General features: G+C 53.8%; 1 protein-coding gene across 1 annotated transcript in view; it reads right to left on the bottom strand.

Annotated features, from left to right (window-relative positions):
• ADCY5 (adenylate cyclase 5) overlaps nucleotides 1-24,351 on the bottom strand; it is a 157,988-nt gene that overhangs the window by 32,934 nt on the left and 100,703 nt on the right. Inside the window, exons 4-11 of the mRNA XM_055568407.1 lie at nucleotides 14,841-14,952; nucleotides 13,183-13,310; nucleotides 11,017-11,175; nucleotides 10,012-10,153; nucleotides 7,860-8,000; nucleotides 2,944-2,966; nucleotides 1,469-1,613; nucleotides 121-218 (exon numbers count right to left, since the gene is read on the bottom strand). Coding sequence (XP_055424382.1) covers nucleotides 121-218; nucleotides 1,469-1,613; nucleotides 2,944-2,966; nucleotides 7,860-8,000; nucleotides 10,012-10,153; nucleotides 11,017-11,175; nucleotides 13,183-13,310; nucleotides 14,841-14,952 — 948 coding nt within the window. The remainder of the gene's footprint in view (nucleotides 1-120; nucleotides 219-1,468; nucleotides 1,614-2,943; nucleotides 2,967-7,859; nucleotides 8,001-10,011; nucleotides 10,154-11,016; nucleotides 11,176-13,182; nucleotides 13,311-14,840; nucleotides 14,953-24,351) is intronic.

Here is a 24,351-nt window from a genome sequence, read left to right on the forward strand (position 1 = left end):
TCTCTCCTATATGAGCAAACTCAGCTCACATCCCACCCCCCTCTGATCTCCTATGCCTCTTCTTTACCCCTGGAGACCCTCCAGCCAGAAGAGGTTGCCTGGAAGGGATGAGGTACTTACTGGGGCACAATGGTGATCTGGACAAAGCAGATGAAGAGGAAGACGAGCGAGGCACAGGCCACGTAGGCACCGAATCGGTCATCCACCTGCTTGGAGTACTGAGAGGGCATGGAGAGGGGGAGGGGTGGAGTCACCCGGCCAGCCTGCTCCAACCCCCTTCACCCCAGACACAGCTGGGCTGCCCGCTCCCGACACCTGGAAAGCCAGGTCCAGACAGCACTGGCCTCAGCTCTCAGTAAATCAGTCCACTCACCACACTGTGGTGGCCGTGGGGAGGGAGGCTGAACTATGTTAAACCAGAAACTCTGCAGGCTGGGTCACCATGGGAGTGATCCATGATGATCACGGCACACGTTGCTGAGCACCACCTACACGCTAGGACACGTGCGGAGCCTGCAGGCACCACCGCACATCCTCACAAGAGCCCCAGGAAACAGGCACAGGACTGCTGCTGTTTCTGTTTCAGAGATGAGCATGCCGGGTCTCAGAGAAGCCAGGCGGCTTGTCAAGAGTCACAGAGCTCATCTCCAACGTCCTGACCTCCATCTCCCACCCCTCCCATGACATCAACCAGCTGGAAGAATGGCTGTGCTGGCAGAGAGAGGGTAATGCATGAGTCAGTTCCATTTATGCTGCTCAGCAGACTAAGTTCCCTTCTCATAGCTTCCCCCTCCTGATTTGGTGTGCCTCACTTGGCCACGATCATGCGTTCACATGATCCCATGTTGCCCAAACACAAGGGAGACCCTGTGACGTGTAGCAGAGACCCTGGACCCGCTCTGTCTGGTTCCGGTTCTGTCACTACCTCACTGGGTGGCCTAGGGTGAGTCACCCAACTACTTTGAGCTTTACTTTCTCAGTCACAATTTAAGGGGGGGGGGTGGACAAAGAGCTCTTGACCACCCCTTCCAACTCGAATACTTTGAGGTTCCAGTGTGCCAAAGGCAGCTGATGGTGCATCTGTCATTATAATGATAATAGCAATAATACAAATAGCAATATTTACTGAACATCTACTCTGTGGCAGATACTGTTACATGTGTTTTACACACATGGACTTGTTTAATCCTCACTGACACTATGAGGTACGTATGCGGAATATCCCCATTTTCCAGGTAAGCAAACTGAGGCACAAAGAAATTAAGATTTACCTTTTTCCACCAAGAAAGTCTTCCTAAAAGCCCCATTTCCTGGTTAGGACAGCATCAGAGCTGGGGAAATGGAGGTGGCAAAGAGGAGCTCTTTCCATGGTAAGGGAAGTGGGAAGGGAGCCAGCCTGTCACTTCTACCCCCTCCCTGTGGTCCTGATTCTTCCTGGGACCCCTCCTTCCCACATGGGGTGCTGTACCTTCTTCTCTAAGTCAGGCTCCCTGAAGGTCAAGAGGAACTTGCGCACATGTTCAGATCGCAGCCTGTCGATGCTCCTGGCATCAATGGCACGGCCCAGAAATTCATCCACTTCATCCTCAGGGTTTGAACTTTCCTGGGCGTTCCTGGTGAGCAAGGAACCGCAGACACAAGACAGGCTGACCACCAGGGGGCGCTACCACCGGGGGACTGCCGGCTCAGCCTCTGTACCCAGACCCACTAGAGGGGCTGGATCAACCCTAATCAGGGGGTGGGAAGCTGAGAGTGACACCGGCCCAGCCAGAAGCCTAAGTGCTTATATGCGCAGAAAGCTGCCCAAGTCTCAGAAAACTGCCCCCACGGGTTGTGGGAGCTTCGCTGACCCCATGGGCTGCAGCCTGACAGACTCTTCTGTCTATGGGCTTCTCCAGGCAAGAATAATGGAGTGGTTTGCCATTTCCTTCTCCAGAGGATCTTCCCAAGCCAGGGACTGAAGCCGGGTCTCCTGCATGGTGGGCAGACTCTTTACCATCTGAACCACCAGGGAAGCCCCCTGACCATAAGGATTTCCTAACTCTATTGGTATATATATTATTATACGATAACGGTAAAACATGAGGCGCACCAGGCTCCTCTGTTCATGGGATTCTTCAGGCAAGAATACTGGAGTGGGTTGCCATGCCCTTCTTCAGGAGATCTTCCCAACCAAGGGGTCGAACCTGCGCTCTTACATCTCCTGTATTGGCAGGTGGGTTTTCTTTACCACTAGCACCACCTGGGAAGCCCATATATGTTATACATGATAATGATAATATGAATTATCATCAAAGGTTTGTGTTTTTCCCTGCAGGTAACAATCTCTGCTCTTCACTCTTTAGCTGTACCATCATCCTGAAATCAAAGGCTGAGACCAGAAGGCAAGGCTTCTGCCGCGAGGCCTGGGAGCCTCCTGGCTGCTCTCGCCTGACTCTGGGGACTCTATGGGAAACATATTGCACAATCTTATGGTGCTGAACTAAACACTCTACTTCTAGAGTGAAGCCCAGTCCTCGAGTGGGATTTCTGACAGCCCCAGAGACGGGGGAGTGGAGGAGAGAAAAGAGGATACTCCCTCAGGTCACTGGGATATGGCCAGGAGCTGGCGACCAATGTTTAAGGCCCTCCCCATCCTGGGAGCTGCACGTGTGTGTGTGTGTGTGTGTGTGTGTGTGTGTGTGTGTGTGTGTGTGTGTGTATTGTGTTTGTCCACATGTGTGTGTGGAGTAGAGATTATAAACAGGTGGTACCAAGGCCCAGCCTCTCTATGGGGGCCTGGGCTCCAGGGCTGCTGGTCTCTTGGGTGCAATGGGCTCTGTTCACTTGTGGCCAAGACTGCGTGTCCTGGGCTCATCCTCTACAGAGCACAGAAACCGAGCTCCAGGCAGCTTGGAGACAGCCCCCAGACCGAGGAGCAGGAGTGAAGGGCCCATGACTCACTTGTCCTTGGGGTCTTCAAAGCCCTGAAAAAGAGGGATGGAGAGAGGAGGAGAGGAGAGTGAGAACAGAGGGGATGAAGACAGGGAGGCTGCAGCTCATTCTCTGTCCACAGTCCACCCAGACCTTGGCCACAGACAGCACTGTACTCAGCCGTCCACTCATTCCTTCATTTGGCGAACACAGCTGGGGTTGGGACAGGCTTCGTGCTAGACACTGGAGGTGCACTGTGATTTCACTTCCTCCACTGGCAAAATCCACGTGTCTGAGCTCTTCCGGTCCCCACACCTGATTCCTCGTCTTTCTCCAAACCTCCCATCACTTTCCTCCTGGACCATGGGCTTGGTGGTGTATATGTGTTAGTTGCTCAGTTGTGTCTGACTCTTTGTGACCCCATGGACTGTAGCCCACCAGGCTCCTCTGTCCATGGAATTCTCCAGGCAAGCATACTGGAGTGGGTAGCCATTCTCTTCTCCAGAGGATCTTCCTGCCCAGGGATCGAACCCATGTCTCCTGCATTGCAGGCAGATTCTTTACCATCTGAGCCACCAGGGGCTTGGTGGGTACCCTCTCAATTCTTCCACTTACTTAGATGGAAATAAGAGAAACTGCTAAGTCAATGAATCCCCACATGCCTGTGCACACCCATGCACACACAGCTCACGGACACACCTCCCACCACTGCCAAGCACACAGAGAATCTGGGAGTTCACAAGTTTTGAGCTTAAGAAAATGAAACTCTGGTCATCTGAAACAGCTTTTCTGGTATCTGAGAATCTGTGTTCTTCTTAGGCTGGGGGTGGCTGGGGACCCAGGAGGTGAGGTACCTGTAGTCAAACCTGCCTCGGTTTGACTACTGTTCTGATGTTCACTCACACAGGGCAGGGGTGAGGGTGGGAGGGGCCCCTATGAGTTACCAAACTCAAGGCCCTACGTAGAGTCCATCTACAAAGTCCACAGAGGATAGTGGTGTGTCAAGGTCTGACTGTGACGGAAGGGAGGGAGGGGTCCCTAAATGGGGAGGGGTGGGACTTGGGAGGCAGTGCGGGAGGCATAAGTACCCAGGGCAGGCAGCTTCCGGTTGCCAGGACAAGGGCAGAGGGTGACCTCCTGTCCCTGTGATCCAGCGTGGAACATACTGCTGGGCAGACAGGGGGCTGGTAAATGGTAAACATCAGGGGGCCCAAACCCCAGAGGAACCCATCTCTCTTCATTCCCACTGAGGTGGGGGACTTACGTTGGTCTCCAGGAGTCAGAGCTTCCTGGCTCTGAATAGACATGGGGCCCATGGGAAATGAGGTGTCTGTGCTCCCCACCAGCTCGGGGCTCCCAGGGGCCTTGACAGCCCCTAGTGCCACATCCAAGGGCCCGACCGTGGGCTCTGAGTGCCTCCCGGGCTGCCTGATGGGGGCCTTCCCTTCTCCTTGTTCTCTGAAAATCTCCAAGCCCTCCATCCTGGCTACAGGATCTGGCCCACCACACTGTCCCTGCTCGAGGCTGGAGGAGCCGGGGTCACTCAGGTGAGTGCCCCATCTGGGGGCAGGCGGGATCCCTCAGGGTACAAGGCCCACTCCCCACAGGCCACGGTGCAGGGCTGGCCTGCTCACCTCCACCACAGGGGCCAGCAACAGTTTTACTCAGAGGATGTCCAAGCCACGTTATGCCTATACTAGTCTCTACAGCTCAGAACTAGAGCTGAAATGTTTCTAACAAACCTGTCTCTGACTTTCTCTAGCATTTCTTTGGTCATTTGTATGGGCTGCTGTTGGGGGCTGGGTCCGCTCTAGGCTCCCTGAGTGCCGGGTAGGAGTGGTGAGCTGACGACTGTCGGAAAACACTTTGGTGGATGAACCACAGCAAAGGGCCTCTGAGAACACAAGCCAGGGACCCCCCTGGTGGTCCAGTGGTTAAGAATCCACCTTCCAATGCAGAGGATGCAGGTTTGATCCCTGGTCAGGGAACTAAGATCCCACTTGCCTTGGGGAAACCAAGCCTTCATGCCGTTAACTACAGAGCCTGCACGCTCCACAGCCTGTAACAAGAGAAGCCCGTGCACCATGACAAAAAGCCCAGGAGCCACAGCTAGAGAAAGCCTGTATGCCCCAACAAAGAGCCCGCTTGCCACCAGGAAGACCTGGAATGGCAAAAACAAACAAACACAGAAGCAACCCACAGGCCAGTGAACTGGGTTCCCTAACCTGCTCACTGGCTCCAGCACTGTGGTCCTCAGCCCAGGGAGGAGGACCCTCAGATGGGCTCCTGCAGTTCTGCCTCAGCACTTCTGGTAGCAGCTCAGCCCAGTGTTTCTGTCTGCTGCCCGAGTCCTCACCTTACACACTCCCCTGCCAACCTCTGTATTAATAAATAACCTTAGAGACTTTACGACACAAGCCTAAGACAGTGCAGCTCCTCACTACGCCTAACAAACTGGGTAAAAGATGGATCAAGATTTAAAGAAAGAAGCTTCTGACTGCTAGTTACTACCCTCTAACTGCTCTCGGTCACTGCTTAATCTAATTCCCACCCTCCACCACATCTTCAGTGAAAGTCCAGGAAGAAGCTCTCTTTTTGGGTATCTTTCTCCAGGGTTTCTGGGCAGGTTTAACACCCAAAGCCAGTGGTATTCCAGACAGGACACTCTGGGCAGGCAGGGGCCCAGGAGATGGTGCTTCGATGCTGGCCCCGTGGGTGACTCCGCCCAGCAAGGAGGGGGTGGGGAGCCTCTTCTCTCCTTCTACAGGGGTGTCTTCAACACTTTTCTTCTGCTCACTTTCCATTTCCTCCCCTCTGGGCGAAGCAATTAACACCACGAGGAACCTTTCCGGCAGCCAGTCTCCCCTGAGACTGTTTCCCAATTACGGCCCTTCTGCTAATTCTTCCAAGGCTTCTTGTCCTAACAATGATTAATGTGTCTGCCAAATAGGTGCTTATAGTCCAAACTGGCTCCTCTGAGACTCTGAAATAACTGAAGAGTCTACTTATACCAAACATCACTAGAGAAAAAAACTTTCCAAAGATTTTAAACAGAGAACGGACAGCAGGCACCCTTCGTGCCTGCTGGTGGTTCTCCATCCTCACCTCTGTCCTGCCGCATCGCTTTCTTCTCTGTTCTCCCGGATCTCTCCATCTCCCCCTTACCCTCTCTGTCCTCTCTCTCCAGTCTTCCTGCTCCCCTGTGCTTCTCTTTCCTCCCACCTGCATGAGAGCTCCCCTCTTTGCATCCTGTTCTCAGTCTTCCCCCTCTCCTCTCACCCTCTCTTTCACCTCTTGGCCATGCTGGTCACGCGCTACAGAGTCTGCAGAGGATGGTTAAAGAACCAGGGTGAGAACACAGAAGGTCCAGCAATTGCTTTGCGAGGGGCCTGGAGGAAGCTGGAGTGGTGCCTGGAGCCCTGGGCGGCACTGACCAGGTCCACGTTCAAAGCCCTGAGGCTAGAGGCCAGCCCTCCTCCACTCTGTGCCTTATATTATAACCTCGAAAGTGAAGAAAGTGAAAGTGAAGTCTCTCAGTCGTGTCCGACTCTTTGCGACCCCCTGGACTGTAGCCCACCAGGCTTCTCTGTCCATGGGATTCTCCAGGCAAGAATACTGGAATGGGGTTACCATCTCCTTCTCCAGGGGATCTTCCTGACCCAGGGACGGAACCCGGGTCTCCCGCATTGTAGGCAGATGTTTTAACCTCTGAGCCACCAGGGAAGCCCATATTATATTATAACCTTGGTGTCCTGTAAGTTGCCTCTTGACCATCAAAAGTTAAAATGGTGGTCCTGACTCAACTCACTTTTTTACTTCTGTGCATTTTCGTTAAAAGTTAGTCATCTGCTACTGGCTAGCTGGCAAGGAGCAGAATGACTGGTCCCCAGACTGTCCCCTCCCTCAGACCCCTGGATCTGTCTGCCGACTCAGCTGGACTCTTGGAGTCTCCAGTCACTTCAGCTGCAATGTAAACCCAGTCTGAGCCACAGATCCCAACGTGGGGATCCTAGTGTGGGGAGCATGCCACCCATTCCTTTATCAGAATCTGTGGGAACTAAGTGGACACACACACACACACACCCCTATCCCTCTCTCAGGGTGGGCAGCTCCTGCCTGGGAATCAGGCAGGAGCTGGGGAATGTGTTCAGATGTAGAAGCTAAGCTCTCAGGAAAAAAGAAAGAAAACACTGCTGCTGAACCCGACTTCCTGTTACCCTGCTCCCTCTTCTTCCCACCCTCTGATGTCTTCCTTCTAGCCTCACTGATAGAACCCTGAATTAGCTGTCTGCGGTGTGTGCAGGGGCGGCTGAGGGGGTCTGTCCCCCGAGGCAGGCAGGGTCCCTTGAGATGGAGGCGACGCCCCTACCATAGCCTTGGCTCATTCAGCCCGCACTCAGTCCGCACAGCCTCACAGGAACACTGGAGTTAGCAGGGTGTTTCTCAGCCCCGAGAGCAAAAAGACCATCTCTTGGCACCAGCCAAAAAGCACTGGGATTTTTTTCTGGGTGACTGAGCCAGAGTATATGTTTCAGCGGTCTGGGAAATATACCAGATGCTGGAAGGTGTCTGAAAAGCTGGTGCCCACCTAACTCCCCAGGGTTCCTCAGACAGTTCCAAGAGACCCCTGGAGACTCTATGAGACCCTGAGTCCAGCCTGCACCAGCAGGCTCTGCCAAGGGGGAGGGGGGAAGGGGCATTGCTGCTCTGCTCCAGAGTCAAATCCAGCATGCCAAGAGATGGTGGGGCCCACGGAGAAAGCCTGGGGCTGGAAGTTAGGTGCTCTGGCTCCTGGTCCCAAGTCAGGGTGAACCTCTTTCCAACATTTCCTCCTGTGGCTCCCCAGGTTCCCTTGGCCACATGAGGGGTCTGACCCAGTCCCCTCACCCACAGGGGGCCCCAGCCCTGGAGAGTACGGCTCACACACTGCCCCGCCAGCCACTCACCATCCGCTTCATCTCCTTGGACACCTGGTTGCCACCCAGGTGGTTATAGAAGGGGCGCTCAGCCCCCCAGTGAGGCGGGTTGTGCCCGATGGAGTTGGTTCTCTGACGGTTCATCTTGGCAATCATGGCCTTCTCTTCTTTCTGGGAGAGCAACAGAAAGGCATCAGCCCATGGACAGGGCCCATCCGGTGAGCCCACGCAAAGAGTTTCATTCCTCCCAGTGCCTGGGCAGGCAGGAGTTATGGCAGAGGCCTCTTCCCTCTCTGCACAGCCTGGGGCCCTAAAGTGCATCCAAGAAAGTATCCTAAGTCCCTCAAACTCCCCAGACCAGCCCTGGCTGGGGGCTGTGAGCCTCAGGTGGGAGCAGCAGGACAGGATGATGAGGTTGGTCTTGTTGGGAAGCCATGGGGCATGGGAACATCTGTCATTGGCACAGAATGTTAGAGCCTGGGTCTGAAAGTGCCTGGGGGTGATGGAGGGAGAGGAAACCAGAGATTTCTATTTCTACCCCAAAACAGGCTTGTTCTAGCACAGTGAACAGTAGAACAGGTCCTGCTGCTCAGCGGCAGCTTCAGGAGGTTTGGGTCATTAGAACGTGAGGTTCAACGGCTGACATGAGTTGTACAAATACACAGACTGGGCCTCAGCCAGCTCTCCATGTGCCAACCACAATCTATCTGTTCATCCACTCAAACAAGCTCGAGGTGGAGGGCTGCAGAGGTCCTGGGGGGACCTGGGTGGCCTTCCCCTCTTCTCCATCCCTGAGCCTGGGAAGGCAGCCGCTCAGATCAGGGAGGCCGAGGGGAGAGATACAGCCTGCTTCAGCAGACACAACTCTGGGTTGGGGGTTGTCCCATTTCATCTTTCCTGGACCACTTGTCAAGCTAGAAGAGCCAAGACCCAGAAAACCCAGGGCAGAGGGTAAGCCTTTATCCTGGGTGGGGCCGGACGAGGAGGCCCGTGGGCCCAGCGGAGAGGAAGGGTGTGGGAGGAGGGCCTGGGAATATTTCAGTTCATTTACACTCCAGCCAAACAACAAACAAATGCTTTAAAATGAGTCAATTAAGCCACAAGGCACTTTCCCCAAAGCACCTACACCCTCCCATCCTTCTCCCAGGTGTCTGTGGCAGGCCTGACACAGCTCCCTCAGGGGCTCTCCTCACCACCCCCACACCCCCTCCCCGCAGCCAGGATGCATGTGCTAGGCTTCCCAGAGAGGGTGGGGTATGCCCCTGATGCGCCTCCAAGGGTGGGCGCCTGGCCTCAAACAATTCTGCCCACTTTGAAAAATCTACTTTTGCTGTCTCCAAGACTTTCGCTGAAATTTCCTCACAGTTTAATTTTGTCTTTAGTCTAACTCCTTAGGAAAGAAACAGGGAAGTTTTTTCTATCAAAGGGCTCTGACCAACAGATAAATTCAATTGGAAGGCTTATAAGTAAAAGGCATTTCAATCTAGGGAGAAATATAAAATGGGTAAAATAGAAAATGCTCCCATTTGCTTTAAAAATTAAGAATATGGAACATGACACTATTAAAAATAGAACACTAAGTCTGCTAATATTTCTGTTTTTTTTTGGCACATGCAGGCTGAGACAAAAGAAGGAAGAAGAAAGACTAGAAAGTGAGAGGGGGGAAGGACAGAGTATGAAGAAACAGAGATACATAAGTACAGGCAGAGAGAGAGTAAGATCAACCTAGTTAGGCAATAGACAAGGAACAAGATGGAAATAAAGGACACCGTATACCCTGATGCCGCATGTCCATCTCATGGCCTTCTGTTGCATTGTCACTAACTGATCTGAGGTCTGTTGCATTTTTGCAACAGAAGAAAAATGAAAACATCTCCTGTTTGCCATCAGCCTTTGCTAAGCCTCTGTGGCTCTCACGTCCTTCTGGAGACACAGGGACCACGACTGAATCGGGACTTGACTCAAGGAAAGAGTAAGAGGAGAAGGAAGCAGCAGGCCAAGAAACAGTCCTCCCACAAGGAATGAAGCTCTTCCATCGCCCCCCCCACCCCCCCATCCCCACCCCACCCCCACACCACCCCTCCCTGCCCCCGCCCCACCGCTCCCCCACCCCCACCCCCAGCCCCCGCCACCGCAGGCCCCTGCCCACGCCCAACCCCGCCCCAGCCCTTGGCCCCCGGACCCGCTTCTGGGTGCAGCGCAGGATGAGAAAGGTCTCGATACTGTGCTCCTTGAGGTAGGCGTTGCGCTCGCCCCCACAGCCTGGCTCCACCTCGTAGTCACCATTCAAGTAGTTGAGAGTGGCCTTGGTGATGTGGATGCGTCTAGGGTGGGGAGGCAAGCAGGGAGAGGAGGGCAGTAGCTATGAATTCAGAACCCCCGCTCCTGTGCAGAACCAAACTGCCACCGACTGAGTCATCATTCAAATCCCAGAGCTCTGGCTCAAATGCTCACCCCTACCTGGGTCCCTCAAGGGACCGTATGCCTCCAAGTCATCAAGATGGCTCGGTGGGCCCCGCGCCAGCTCGCGGCCGACGAGACCACACCACAGCACATCGGCATCATGTTATTACAATAAAGTAACATGTCAGCCTGCCAGGAGAACACGGCCTCCAGTCTCACAAACCTGCAGAAGCCAGCGGTGGCTCTTGCTGACTACAGGATCGTGTCCAATTCTCCAGCCTGGCATGAGCGTCCTCTGCACAGACACACTGTTTCTCCCACTGGTTCCTAAAAGGCCATCTGCTCTTCCTCCATTCCTTGGAAGTACTGTGTTTTCCTCCACCTATGCCTGTCCCCAGCCTAGCACCTCCCCCAACCCCGCCTTCCCCACCTGTCCCCATACTGCCCCTTGTGCCGGGCCAGCTCACCTTCCACCTCCGTATATCCTGGCCAACCCCCCCCCCCACCCCACCCCCCGCCAGGGTTCCTCCCCTATCTAGAAGTCTATGCTACCTCGCATCTCAAAACAGACCACCAAGTTCTGTGTAGTTTCTGGATGAACACTAGGTGAGGGTTGGGACGTGCTCCCTACAAACTGCCGTGAGTCGGCGCTCAGCTACTAGAGGAATCCCACTTAGATTCTGTAGCCCCCCAGGGCCACAGCTACCTGGTCACGCCCATCCTGGCCCCTCCCACAAGAGCCGCCTGGGTGGGGCCAGGCCGGAAGCTGCCGTCTCTCACTCACCCCGCCTTGCCTCCAGCCTCCATGTGGTTGGCCAGTGTGACATCGTTAGACCAGACATCGAACTGCCACTTCCTGAGGCCGAGGACACCGCAGTGCACTCTCCCGCTGTGAATTCCCACACGCATGTTCACGTTCACACCTGTCACCTCCCGGACCAGCCTGGGGATGGAGCAGGGGTAAGGCTGGGAAGGGGTCAGGGCCAGGCGCAGAGAGTGGGGGTGGCTGGAAGGCATGGGGTCAGGGTGCGTGAGAAGGTGCAGAGGTCAAAGGGTCATTTCTCTCTGGGCCAGCCCAAATCCAGAGTCTGAAACTGTTCAACCTGAAGGGCAAGGGCTGAGCCCTTGGTGCTCAGTGGCTATAAACTGTGAGAGCGCTGTTTCCTATCTTGCCCACAAGGTGGCGCAGCACCTCACACTAGAATCCAGGCCCCACTGCTTCCCCCCGACAGCTAGGACACCTGAGCCAGCGCCACCCTCAGTCATCAACTAAGTTGTGTTCTGAAAATGCAAGCGCACGTTAGTGCCGATTTGAGTCAACAGGAAAGTTACAGTCACTCCAATCTCCATTCATATAATTGTCAGATTTATCCACATTGCTGCTTCTTCGACATTAGCAGGATGATGGAGAGACCCTGCCCAGGAAAGAAAGGAAGCTGGGGCAGGTGCAGGGGACCAGGGGTCTCCACATGCTAGAAGACAGCTCCAACCCCACCACATGCACCATGCACGTACCCGGGGGTCCCCAGTAGATGGGTGGGCCACCTGTAGGAGGGGGAGTCGGATGGAAGCTCTGCAGCTCTGGGTGTGTGTCTGGGGCACAGGAGAGGGAGCCGGTGCTCACATTTGCACTTTTTAGGGGCCTGGACCCTCTCTGACTCCCTGCATATGGGCCCATTCAGCCAGCAGTGGGGCCGGCAGTCTGACTTGGCCTGGTGGGCAGGACCACCATGTGGACTCCAGCTCTTGCCCCATCCTACACCAAGAGGCTGATACCCACCACAGGGAATACTTAGGTCACCTAGCATTTCTCTCGTCCTGGGATCAACTCTGCCAGTACCTTTGCTGGAGCTGTGTCTTCCATCCACAAGACCTCTGGACACTTGTTTAGGTTAAAGTCTCTCATTCTGCCTTTTTGGCTTAATTCCAAGGCCACCTTCTTTATGAAGTCTCCCTTGGTCCTCCCAGTGGAATCAACTGCCCTATCCTGGGCTCTCTGCTGCAGTTTGCCTCTCTTACCTGATGGTGTCCACTGGGCATGCCTGGTATCAGAGCAGCGGGAGTCCTGGTCTCTCTCCCTCAACAGACTCCATGCTTCTGGCCCCGTGTCTAGCCCAGGCATGCAGGGGAACTCGGAAAACACCACCAAAGGGAACCGAGCCAAACAGAATGGACCCGGCCACCTCCTGGGCCAGCTACTCTGACCTCTGACCTTGCCCACTGTGGCTTTTCTTTTGCCCCACCCAGGCTACTTCTAAAACTCACAATTATTAATCCTGGATACAATCTCTGATCCTCTCCCTTGACTGACTGTAAGCTTGGATTGTCCATGTTGTTTAATGACTGGGGCTTCTTCTGTGGTCAGCAGTGATCAAGAATTGGCCCAAAGATCTGTTTGCTATTGTTCCCAGGAAGGATGGATTTTCTTAAATGGGAAATTTGTGTCCGCATCTACCTGCCTAGCAGTATTACTCCGGGGAGCTATTTAGCTCCTGTGAGCCCAACCTTTCTCATCTGGGAAGAAATGGGACTGGTGACTTCTACCCTTGGCTGACTGGCTCTGAGAAGACATAGGGGCTAGAGCGGTAGACAGTCCCACAGCACAGGGCACAGCGCGACTCCCAGCCAGTCCCCCTCTGCTGGAGGGGTGGCTCCACACCTCCTGCTGCCCTGGAGTCTGCAAAGCCCTCCCTTCTCCCAGGACAGGTCCCTGTGTGCAGAGCTTCCCAGGCTGCTGCAGACAGCCCAGGAGAAGACCCAAAGCCTGCAGGTGTGGATCAACCCTCCAGAGTGGCCAGGGCCCTTGGGATGTGGCTTTGCCCCACTGTTGCCCTGCATCCACCAGTTCAACATGAGTCAGTTACTCGGGCTGTGGGACAGCAGACGGGCAGTCCCCTGGAGATGGACATGTCCTTACAGGCAGGCAGTCACCCAGGAGATGGGCACTTACGAGATGGCCTCGATCATGTCCATGCCCATCTCCACGCAGCAGTGGGCGTGGTCAGCCCTGGCTTCAGGCAGCCCTGAGACACAGTAATAACAATCTCCCAGGATCTTAATACGTAAACAGTGATTCTCCTGGAAAGCAAATTAATTTTAAAAATTAAAAATAGCAGGAAAGAGAAGTGGGAGGGAAAGAAACAGGAAGCAAACAGATTCACCCTGTGCCTGGAATAACTTGCCTTTTAGGGCAGCGAGCACAGACCCAGGGCTGGCACGAGGTGAGGCCCCAGCACTGGGACAGGCTTATCGGGAGCCGTGGGGGACAGAGGACAGGCCGAACAGCCCTAGAGAAGCATTCCAGCGCCCCCAGGCTCAGGAACTCACTTTTATGGCCACAGCTGAGGCTCAAGGAGAATGCAACTGGCTCAGTGTGGCAGCGAAGGCGGCAGACTTATCAGCATGAGAGGCCCCGAGCTGAGAGCAAGGGCCCCATCCCACTCCAGCTCTGGGGCATGCTCCGACTCTTGGCCGAAGGTTCTACTGACAGTTTTGTGACTCTCCTTTTATGAAAGACTGAAGCAGAAACAAGATTTAACGAAATCTCAGCTGACCCTCAGCCCGGAATTTTTTATCCAAGGGAGTTTTACTAGGCCCGTGAGCACGTGTGTGCTAAGACCGCCATGAGCGGAAGCCCCCACCAGATGCAGGGTCACCCCGCAGGCTGCAATTGATAAGTAATTGGGATTGAGATGGACTGTCATTAATCACCAATTCAGAGCTGTCCCAACCTGCATCCCAGAAGTTATTTCATGAAGCTGGAGCACTGGAACCCAAGTATTTGTGTGCCCTGAACTCTCCTTTAAGGCCCTTCCTATGCCCAAGGGCCAAGCATGTTGCCATTCACCTTGCCCACGTTCCATGATAAAATCGGTGAGACGTGAGGCCCCCCATCAATGCCCTCAGAGACCCGGGCACTGGCTCTCATCCGTGATCTGGCCTGGCATCCTGTGACTGCCCAGGGACATGTCCACATGCCAGAGGACACTGCAGTAAGTGTCCCCGATACAGGACTCCCCAAAGGCACAGAGCGTGACTCAAAGCCACAAAGGCTGGGAAAGAACAACAGAGTGTAGACAGGGACTAATGAACCAATGTGTCCTTCACACTCCATGTCTGGGCAGGGGGTGGGGGGCACTTCCAATCTGTCCCAACATGGAGGAGTCCTCTTTCTGGACGTCCCAGGGGTGACACACAGCTGTTTGCAGGCCAGTAGAGATTCAGACTCTCTCTCTTTTTTTTAATCACTCTGGCTACCTTCATCAGGAAAGTGACTGTGTGGCACCGAATTTGCTCCCCCAGACACAAATTCCACAAATTCAGGGGTCTGGGCCACGATCCCCACAGACATGCCCTCCTGTCTGCTGGTGGAGGGCTCGTTCCCTTGTGGCTGAGACACCGTGAGAGCGCCTCTGAGTGTGTGGTCGGGGCCGACGCAGGGCGTGAGAACACGCCGCCGCAGCCTGTGCAGCCCTGCTCACCAGCTCCAGTGGCCGCCCCGCAGCACCCTACCCCAGGCAGCCCGGATCAGGCCACCCTTCCGGCCCTGGCTCAGGCACACAGGGGCCCCAGGGCAGTGGCGGGAGCAGGGAGATGGGGGGGACTCACCGCAGCCAGCTTGTCGAAGCGGGCGAAGAGCTCGTTGAGGGTCATGACCAGCTCCTGGGCAGTGCACTGGGATGCCAGGCTGGTGAAACCCTCGATGTCAGCAAACAGGATGCTGGGGAGACAGGGGGGTAGACCCCCGTGAGGGAGGAAGGTTGGGGGGAACACAGCCAGGGCCACCCTCTACCTTAGGAGGACCACTGGCCTGCAAGAGTCCTGGGACCTCCGAATGGCTGCTGGGGAGGGGACAGAGAGACAGCTGACACTGGGGGCCTTTCCCAGCTGGCGGGGAAATGCCGGCTCAGCCCTTCTCTCTGAATCTCCCTGTACCCTCGCCGCCGACCCAGGAGGAAAGGGAAGGCAGAGGCCTGGGAACGTGTGTTTCTGTCTGAGGCCACCCAACAGGGCGGGGCACCCCGTCCTCAGCCACCTCTCAGGCCTGCCCCCCATCTGATTCCTGGGCAGCCCACTCAAGGTAGTTGGGTCCAGGAGAGGGGCCTTTGGTTCCTCTTGTCTGGAAAGTGTTCAGGCCCTAAGGGGAGCCTCACAGACGTCTCACTTCCCAATCCCATACACAAGAGAATCCCAGCCCAGGCCCTCCACCCCGAGGGAGTCCTCTAGCATGGTGGTCCCCAATCTTTTTGGCACCAGGGACCGATTTCACAGAAGACAACGTTTCCACAGACGAGGGGGAGTGGGGATGGTGTGGGGATGATTCAGGCACACTGCACTTATTGTGCACTTTATTTCTAATCAAATACTGCTGCTGATCTGACAGGAGGTGCCGGTCCTCAGCCCGGAGGTTGGGGATCCTTGCTCTAGCAGAGACAGAACGAAGAGGCTGAGGGAAGAAGGAGAGGAAGATGCAGCCAGTGAGCATCTAGGGAAGGCCCCCACCTTGTCCTGCCAGCTCCTTCGGTCTCACCCCTGAGCTCCTCGGTGCGCCCGCTGGTCCCTGTATTTTGTGGTGTGATCTTTCATCCGTTCCTGAGATTCAACATGTCTTCCTTTTCTTTCAAAACATACTCTCAGAGGTGAGGCCCCGGGGCCAGAATGTGTAAGGGCTCTGAGAGCTTTTCCTTAAAACGGACACAGAAATGTAGTAGCTCTTGCAAGCCGAGCTGTTCCTGGTGGCCACGCACAAGGGCTGGGCCCCTCGAGGCAGCACTGAAGGAGGTCCCGATGTCCCCGTCCCAGGATAAGGGGGTGGACCCTCGAGAAGAGCTGTGGACGGCAGCATGGGGGCTCCTCCCCACGGCCTGTGCTCTCTTCTCTGATCCATGCAGCTCTCGAGGCTCTAGACCGACACCAGAATTCACACCAGAATGTAGAACTAAACGTATCTTGTCATTTTATTTGGATACTGTGTGTGTGTGCATGAAGCATGTCTTTTCAGTCTGCTGTCTGACATCTTGGGCCTTGCTGACCTGGGGATCCTGCCCCTCCCAGGCCAGCCAGGTGCTAGAAATGTTTAACCACTTGCCTTAGAGTCCAGAGCCTCCCACCCCAGTCAGATCCTCACACTTGGGCCATCACTCCCCTGCCCTCATCACCCCAGAGACAGATGCCAGGTGACATGGGACAGTCCTGTGCCCCAGAGCCCGCCGACATTATTATAAAACTAGACAATCAGAAGCCTGCTGACTCTCCCTTTCCTCTTCATTCCTGCAGAAACCACAACAGAGGTTTTGCGCACGTTTCTCCTCACTCTACCTCCTGGTGGACCCCCGTGTATCCCCGAGTGCCCCCTAACCCACAGCACAGTGCGCCCTCTCTTCTCGGGACCTGTGAGTAACAAGCTCCCTTTTCAATGGCAGCTGTCTCCTGATCTGTTAGCCTCATCATACCTGGATAATAACGCATGTCTTAAAACAGTTGGACACTGTACTAAACCTTTTACATGTATTAACTCATTTAAGCCTCATAACCACCCTAAGAGGTAGGAATCCTTTTATAGGTAAAAAAAAACTAAAGCACAGAGGGGTCAAGTCAGCTCCCCAGGGCCACACAGGCAACCTGGCTCCACAGTCCAGGTGTTAAGCCAATAAATGTTACACTGTCTATTGACCCCACAGTCATCTTAAGTGAGTAAAAGCATAATGCTCTGGTCTGGCATTGTATATGGGGTGGTGGGAGGTGTGGGTGTGGGCTGCCACAGGTGGGCAAGTACAGGACTCCATCACAAGGGGACACGCTGGGCACCAGCTTGCACACGACGGGAAGTGGGAGCGCCTCCTGGGGCTTGGGCCAGGCAAGTACAAGAAAAGTGTGAGAAGGCAGCCCCTGGGCTGGAGCTCAGTGCTGTTTCCCAGCTTCCCGGCTCCTCCAGCCACTCTGATCCCAGTGGAGACCGGAAGACAAGTTCAGAAGGAAAGGCAAAGAAGGTGGGAGACCTGGGGGAGCTGGTTCGAGAGGAGACAAATGAGGGGGAAGGAAGAGAAGGTAAGGAGGGAGAGGAGTGGAGAGACTGGGTGAGCCCACAGGACTCAGGAATCACTCCAGCTGCTCCAGAGGGGCAGCCACAGGGCAGGGGCTCATAGGATGAAAGGGAGCCGGAGCCCTCACAAGGCTCTGATGCCCGGCACCTGGAAATCCACACTGGTGATGCTCCCAGCTCCTGAAGTAAATGCTGACCACAACCCCCCCCACCAGCCAGCTCCCCGGCTCTCAGTCTCTCGGGTAGCCCCACCCAACCCAGGAAAGGGGAAAGGTCTCTCCCAGTCTATGTGAAAGAACCGTTATATAGCTGTTCTGGAGATTCTTCTTTAATTCTCAAGAAATCAAAGCCAGGGGAAGTAGGAGTCAAGATCAACTGCTCAGTCAAGGAACACCTTCATAAGCATCAGTTTTTGATTGCAAAGCTGGCAGACACCAGGCCCACAGGCTGTTCCACACTGGATCCCAGGCTACACAGCAGAAGCCTGGCTTTGGGGGTTGATTAGTCTCTGCCACGGTGGGAAGGAAAAATAATTCCCAACTGAGCTTTTCTCCTAGGAAGAAAAGCTATGACCAACCTAGACAGTGTATTAAAAAGCAGAGATATCACTTTGCCGACAAAGGTCCGTATAGTCAAAGCTATATTCCAGTATTCATGTACAGATGTGAGATGAGCTGGACCATAAAGAAGGCTGAGTGTCAAAGAATTGATTATTTCGAATTGTGGTGCTGGAGAACACTCTTGAGAGTCCCTTGGACAGCAAGGAAATCAAACCAGTCAATCCTAAAGGAAATCAACCCTGAATATTCAACGGAAGGACTGATGCTGAAGCTGAAGCTCCGATACTTAGGCCACCTGATGAGAAGAGCCAATTCATTGGAAAAGACCCTAATGCTGGGAAAGACTGAAGCCAGGAAGAGAAGGGGATGACAGAGGATGAGATGGTTGGATGGCATCATGGACTCGATAGACATGGGTTTGAGCAAGCTCTGGGAGATGGTGAAGGACAGGGCAGCCTGGCATCCTGCCATCCATGGGGTCGCAGAGTCAGACATGACTGGACGACTGAACAACAACTTGGTAGAGGCAGGATTGCTGCTGGGCAGGGTGACCCACAGCACCAGGCTCAGGAGAAGACGGGAGGAGGACAACACGAGGCAGACTGTGGACCAGGGCTCAAGGGGTCTCGCTTCACTGCATCCTCAGCCCACAGCTGCCTCAGCTCTCCCAGCCACTGAGCCAGGAGGGCCTCTGCCTGCCGCGTATGGATACAGGCAGGCCTGCCACCAGTCTCCTCCACAGGCACCTGGGTGGGCCTTGGAGAATTCCTTTCTCCACTGCAGCTCTCATTCACTAAACCAGTGGCTCTCAGACCTGGTGTCCATCAGAATCCACTGGGAGCTTTTCTATGGAGAGGTTCCGCCACGTCTCAAGAGATTCTGACTTCATCGGTCTGGGACAGGGCTCTGCTATTGATTGTTTTTGTTCTGTTTTATTGTAATCTTCCCTGGTATGTAGCCAGGGTTAAGAACCACTGTACTAGTTCACATGACACCTTCTCAAGGCTTCCACCAACCTGCTTAAATCTACAACCCCTCCCATATGTCTATCTCCCTTCCCTTCTGTATTTGTCTCCATTGCATTTTTACCACTTAATCTATTAGCTGTTCTTGTTGCTCATATTTATTATCATGCTCCTGTCTGTTTCTGTCCACTAGAATGTAAAGCCTTTGAAAGAGGAGTTTTGGTCTATTTCATTCAACACCACATGCTCGCCCCTGGTACAATGTCTGGCACACAGAGGAACTGCTCAATTAAATTTGGAATAACTATGAATGAGGACAGGTCACATCCATCTTGCCCTCTGCTCTGTCCATCCCAGTTCCACACACTCACACACCCAGCACAATACCCAGCACACGGCACCTAATACCCTGTGTCAATTTCCCAGGGCTGCTATAACGAAGAACAACAAACTGTGTGGTTTAAGACAACAGACATTTATTTTCTCAGTTCTGTCCAGCAGGCAGGAGGCTAGAAGTCTAAAGGCGAGAAATCTGAAGTCAAAGTGTCAGCAGAGCCATGCTTTCTCTGAGACTCTGGATGGACTACTTCCTTGCCTCTCTACCTTTCAGGAGTGGCTGTCAATCCTTGTACTCCTTGGCTTGCAACTGTGTCACTCCAGTCTCTGCCTCTCCCTGCAGAAGGCGTTCTCTATGTGTATCTGGGTCTGCATGACATTTTCCTCTTCTTATAAGGGCACCACATATATTGGATCAGGGGCCCACCCCCTCCAGCAAGCTCTCGTCTTGACTTCACTTCAAAGACCCTATTTCCAACTCAGTTCATGTTCACAGGTCAGGACTATGTATCTTTTAGAGTTAGTCAATTAGTCATGTGTGACTCTTTGTGACCCCATGGTCTGCAGCCCACCAGGCTCCTCTGTTTATGGGATTCTCCAGTCAAGAATACTGGAGTAGGTAGACATTCCCTTCTCCAGGGGATCTTCCCAGTCCAGGGATCAAACCTGGGTCTCCTGCATTTGCCCACAGGTTCTTTACCATTTGAGTCACCATCTTTTAGGAGGACACAATTCAACCTACACAATGTCTAATATATATTTGTAGAATAGAAGAGATTCATCATAATTTAAAGCAAGGAAGAAGCAGGATCAGTAACTCCAGTAGCTTGTCCTTCTATCACACTGGGCCTGTTGGAGTCCCAAGCATGTCATCTGAGACACGAGCCTGGGGAGCCCTCGGCCTGTCACCCCACAGACACTCAGCAGTATTCATAGAACAAATGGTGGAATAGTTACAGAGGAGGCCAGGCAGCTTCCTGGTCAAGCTAGCGGACATCAGAAACAACAGCCATGGGGATGGTGCCTTGGGAAGCCTGACCCTCCCTCCAGCCCGCTGGGATCTACTCTTCCATAAAAGAAGTTCTTTCAACAGCTGCTGAGGAATCAGGGAGGGGCAGTGGCCTGCTCCCCTCCTTCTCACGGAGTGACAGTGACCAGCAGCCAGGCAGGAGGGGGCTCAAAGCAAGACTTGTAACTGGCATGGAAGCTTGGAATGGTCCCAAGCCCGAGCCCTGCAGCCTGTCCTCCACGTAGATGGAAATGCTACCCCCCACCCCATGGTCCCCTCACCTCCTGTCAGAGGGGAAGTTGCACTCCTCCGCTGCCTTGGGATGGGGGGGGGGATGAATCTGCTCAGTGTTTGTCACTTCTGGAGACTCCTCTGGTTTACGAGGTTTACCCAACGGCAGGCTGTCTGTTCTGCTGGCCAAGATTTCCCGATCTGCTCCTTCATGATTCCAAAGGCCATTTTACAACAGCGTGGGGCCCAGACTTGCACTAAGGTGCTAATTCATCGATTAGCTCCCACTTGAGAGCTTGTCTTGGCAACACGACCAGGCCCTCGTGGCTGGTATGGGCAGACGCTGGGTAGGCCCGCCCTGGCTGTGCGCTCCTCCCTAATTGCACGCTGTCCATCACTCAGGTGGCCTGCCTTCTACTCCAGAGTGGGCAGGCCTTTCATCCCAACAGGCGCTTCCTCACAGCCTTACCACGCGCATTTTTGGTTAAGCCATTTCCTTTCCTCTCTGTTGTTCCCTCTTGCTGCCAGCAGACCCTAGGACTTGATAGAGCTGCCGGCATCTGATCCTATTCCTGTGCTGAAACCGCATCCCACAGCATTTCTGAGCAGCCAGGAGTGGAGGGAGGGGGGAGGGGGGTGTCTGGGCAGGCGGCAGCAGGAGGGCCCACCCCTCTGAGCTCCAGCATTCCCCATCTGGCACAGAGAGGGAACTTGAGAAATGCCAAGAGGCAAACCATCTGTCCAGGTGGGCCCAGGAGGAGCGGGGGCCTGGGGAAACAGAGGTCATGGGGTGGGGGCTGGGAAGGGAGCACAGCCAGGTCTCAGTCCAACTCCTGGAGTGGTGGGCCCAGCGGGTGCAGAAGGTTCTGGGGAAGCAGGGCAGGAAATGCCCTGGAGGCCCTGAGTGTGCAGGCTGGGGAGGCCCAGCCACAGGCCAGGGGTCTCTTCTAGACAGAGAGGGATGCCCCCTCAGCGTCTCTCCATTTGCTCCAAGCCCTGTAACCCAGAGAGCCACCTGGCTCGACGCCGCTTGTAAGATAAAGGAGGGGGTGATGGGCCACCCCCAGGCCCTAGGTGAGCAGTACAATCAAGTGTGGTCTTATCATCACTTGGCTGAGAATGGGCACCAGATGACTGGGCATTTCCCGAGGGGCATTGGAGAACAATTAAAACGGGGTGTCAGAATAGGGGGCAGCCAGAGGACCATCTGACTCCGCAGGCTGGGAGCGCAAGGGGGGAAGGCCCAGGAGAGGACCTGAGCACCCTGGGTGTCGGCACACACACACCTAGGGGAGAAGCTGCCCTGGGACGGCCGTGCCCTCTCTGTTCCCACAGATGGGACCTCTGCCTTCAGAAGGTGTGGGTCCTAGGACAAGCCTGGACTTGTCTTAGGACTGGGTCCAGGGGGACTGGGGTCAAGGTACATCCTGGGATCCTCGCTGCCGACCTCAGGGTCTCGGGCAGACCTCAGTTCCACCCGCCAGTCCCTTGCTCTTGCTTCCACCCCCCAAGCCCTTCTCCCTCCCGACAGTGAAGCCCACAGCAGCTGCAGGTCTTCCGTTCCCAGAGTCTGGGGAGAGTTGGGGCACGGTCCCTAAAGGGAGGGGCCCTGCACCAGGACCGAGCATAGTCAAGCACAGTTGGGACCTCTCAGTGGTGACAAGACGGTTGCTTTCTATTTACTTCTCAGGCTGCTTTTATTTTCCAATTTTCCTACAAAGAACATATGTCCTTTGTATAATAAAAATGTTAATATTTAAAAGATGGAAAATAATTCGCATTCTTCTTTTAGGCCCTAACTCTAACCCTTTCATCTTCACGATGTCCTCTTTGACTCACTCTGCCCAGAATCAGCCTTCTTGTGTCTGAATTCTTATTAGAATCAGAATCACAAAGCACAGCTGATTTCAGTTGTTTCAAAGGCAGCCTGACCTGTCTGACTGGTCAGTGACTCTGTGCCCTGACTTCTCTGTCTTCCGGTTTCCTCCAGGGGCCCCCATTTTGAGAGGCAGAGAGGTGCTGGTTCCACCCCCCATTGATCCCCATTCTATGCCCCAGGACAAACTTAGGTCTGTTGTCAAGACCCAATCCCAGGCAAGGATGTGAAGAAATTGGAACCTTTGTGCTCTGTTGGTGCAAAGGTAAAATCGTGAACCACTATGGAAAACAGTATGGGGTTCTTTAAAAAGTTAGAATTACTGAGATTTCCCTGGTGGCCCAGTGGTTAAGAATTTGACTGCCAGTGCAGGCGACACAGGTTCGATCCCTGGTCTGGGAGGAACACACATGCGGTGAGGCAACAAAGCCTGTGCACGATGACTACTGAGCCCAAGTACCCTTGCTGTGCTCTGCAACAAGAGAAGCTACTGCACTAGAAGCCCAAGCACCACAACCAAGTCGGCCCTGCTCACCGCAACTAGAGAAAGCCCACACAGAAACAAAGACCCAGCAGAGCCAAAATTAAATAAATACAATTTTTTAAAAAGAAATAGAATTACCATCTGAAATAGCAATTTCACTTCTAGGTATATACCCCAAAATATTGAAAGCAGGGACTCAAGGAAATATTTGTACACCCATGTTCATAGCAGCACCATTCACAGTAGCCAAGAGGTGGATGCAACCCCAGAGTCCATCAATGGATGCGTAGAAAAGCACAGTGTGGTAAATACATACAACGGAATGGTATTCAGCCTTAAAACACAACGGAAAACATGATATAGTCTACAGCATGGATGAACCTTAAAGACATTAAGTGAAATAGGCCAGACACAAAAGCACCAATACTGCATAACTCTAAGTAAATGTGGTACCTAGAAATAGACGAGTTCATAGAAAGTGGAATGGTGGTCGCCAGGGGCTGGGGAAGGGCAGCAATGGGGAGTTAGTATTTAATGAGTACGGAGTTTCAGTGCTACAAGAGGAAAGAACTTCTGGAGATGCATGGGCTGATGGCTGTCCAACAATGTGAATATACTTAATGCCACTGAACTGTACCCTTAAAATGGTTAAAACAGTAAATCGTATACTGTGCATATTTTACCACAGCTAAAATAATTAATCAATTGATTGATTAATTAAAAGAAAAGACTCAATACCAGTGGGGCCAGCTGGGACATCAACCCATGGCACCCGGCTCCGCCTTACCTCACTTATGAGGGCTAGACATTCTCTAAGGGGCAACACAATGTCTTTTCCATTTACTCTGAGTCATGCCTGGCACAGAGTAGCAGCTCAAAAAATGTTTGTGGCATGAATGAGATGAAAATATAAGACCACTTATATCTATAATTGATAGGAAGTGTGACAAGAAAAGGGCTTCCCAGGTGGTACTGGTGGTAAAGAGCCTGTCTGCCAGTGCAGGAGACGCAAGAGATGTGGGTTTGATCCTTGGGTTGGGAAGATCCCCTTAGGACGGCACAGCAACCCACTCCAGTATTCTTGCCTGAAGAATCCCATGAACAGAGGAGATTGGCGGGCTGCAGTCCATAGCATTGCAGAGTCAGACATGACTGAAGTGACTTAGCACACACGCATGCACATTACAAGAAAGAATACTTTTCTTAAAATCAGATTGGAGACAGGAAACCTGTATGTTTGTAGACCACACTTCTGTCTGTCCATCGGCTAGGGACGTGGGGAGGTAAACATTTCCCCTCTCTGCCCACAGGGTGTACAGTCCACCCATGGGTATCTGAGCATCACAGACATTGTCTTGTGGTCATTATAATTCCGAACCATGCCATAGTGGAGCCAGACGCCAGAGCAACCTGGGGACGCAGCCAAGTCCTTGAAGGAGATGGAAGAGGAGACGATAACCTTAAAAGGGGGAGGTTGGGGATAGAGGGGGAGACAAAGAAAGGGAGTGGGGAGGGCTGAGGGAAGGGCAGCCCTCCCCAGATCCTGCTACACCCCCACTGCATAGTGAGGAGGTGTTACTCACCTCCACCCCCACCCTGGGTCAGCAGCCCTCTGC

Source organism: Bubalus kerabau, chromosome 2 (assembly GCF_029407905.1).
Source record: "Bubalus kerabau isolate K-KA32 ecotype Philippines breed swamp buffalo chromosome 2, PCC_UOA_SB_1v2, whole genome shotgun sequence".
In the NCBI taxonomy this organism is placed as follows: Eukaryota; Metazoa; Chordata; class Mammalia; order Artiodactyla; family Bovidae; genus Bubalus; species Bubalus kerabau.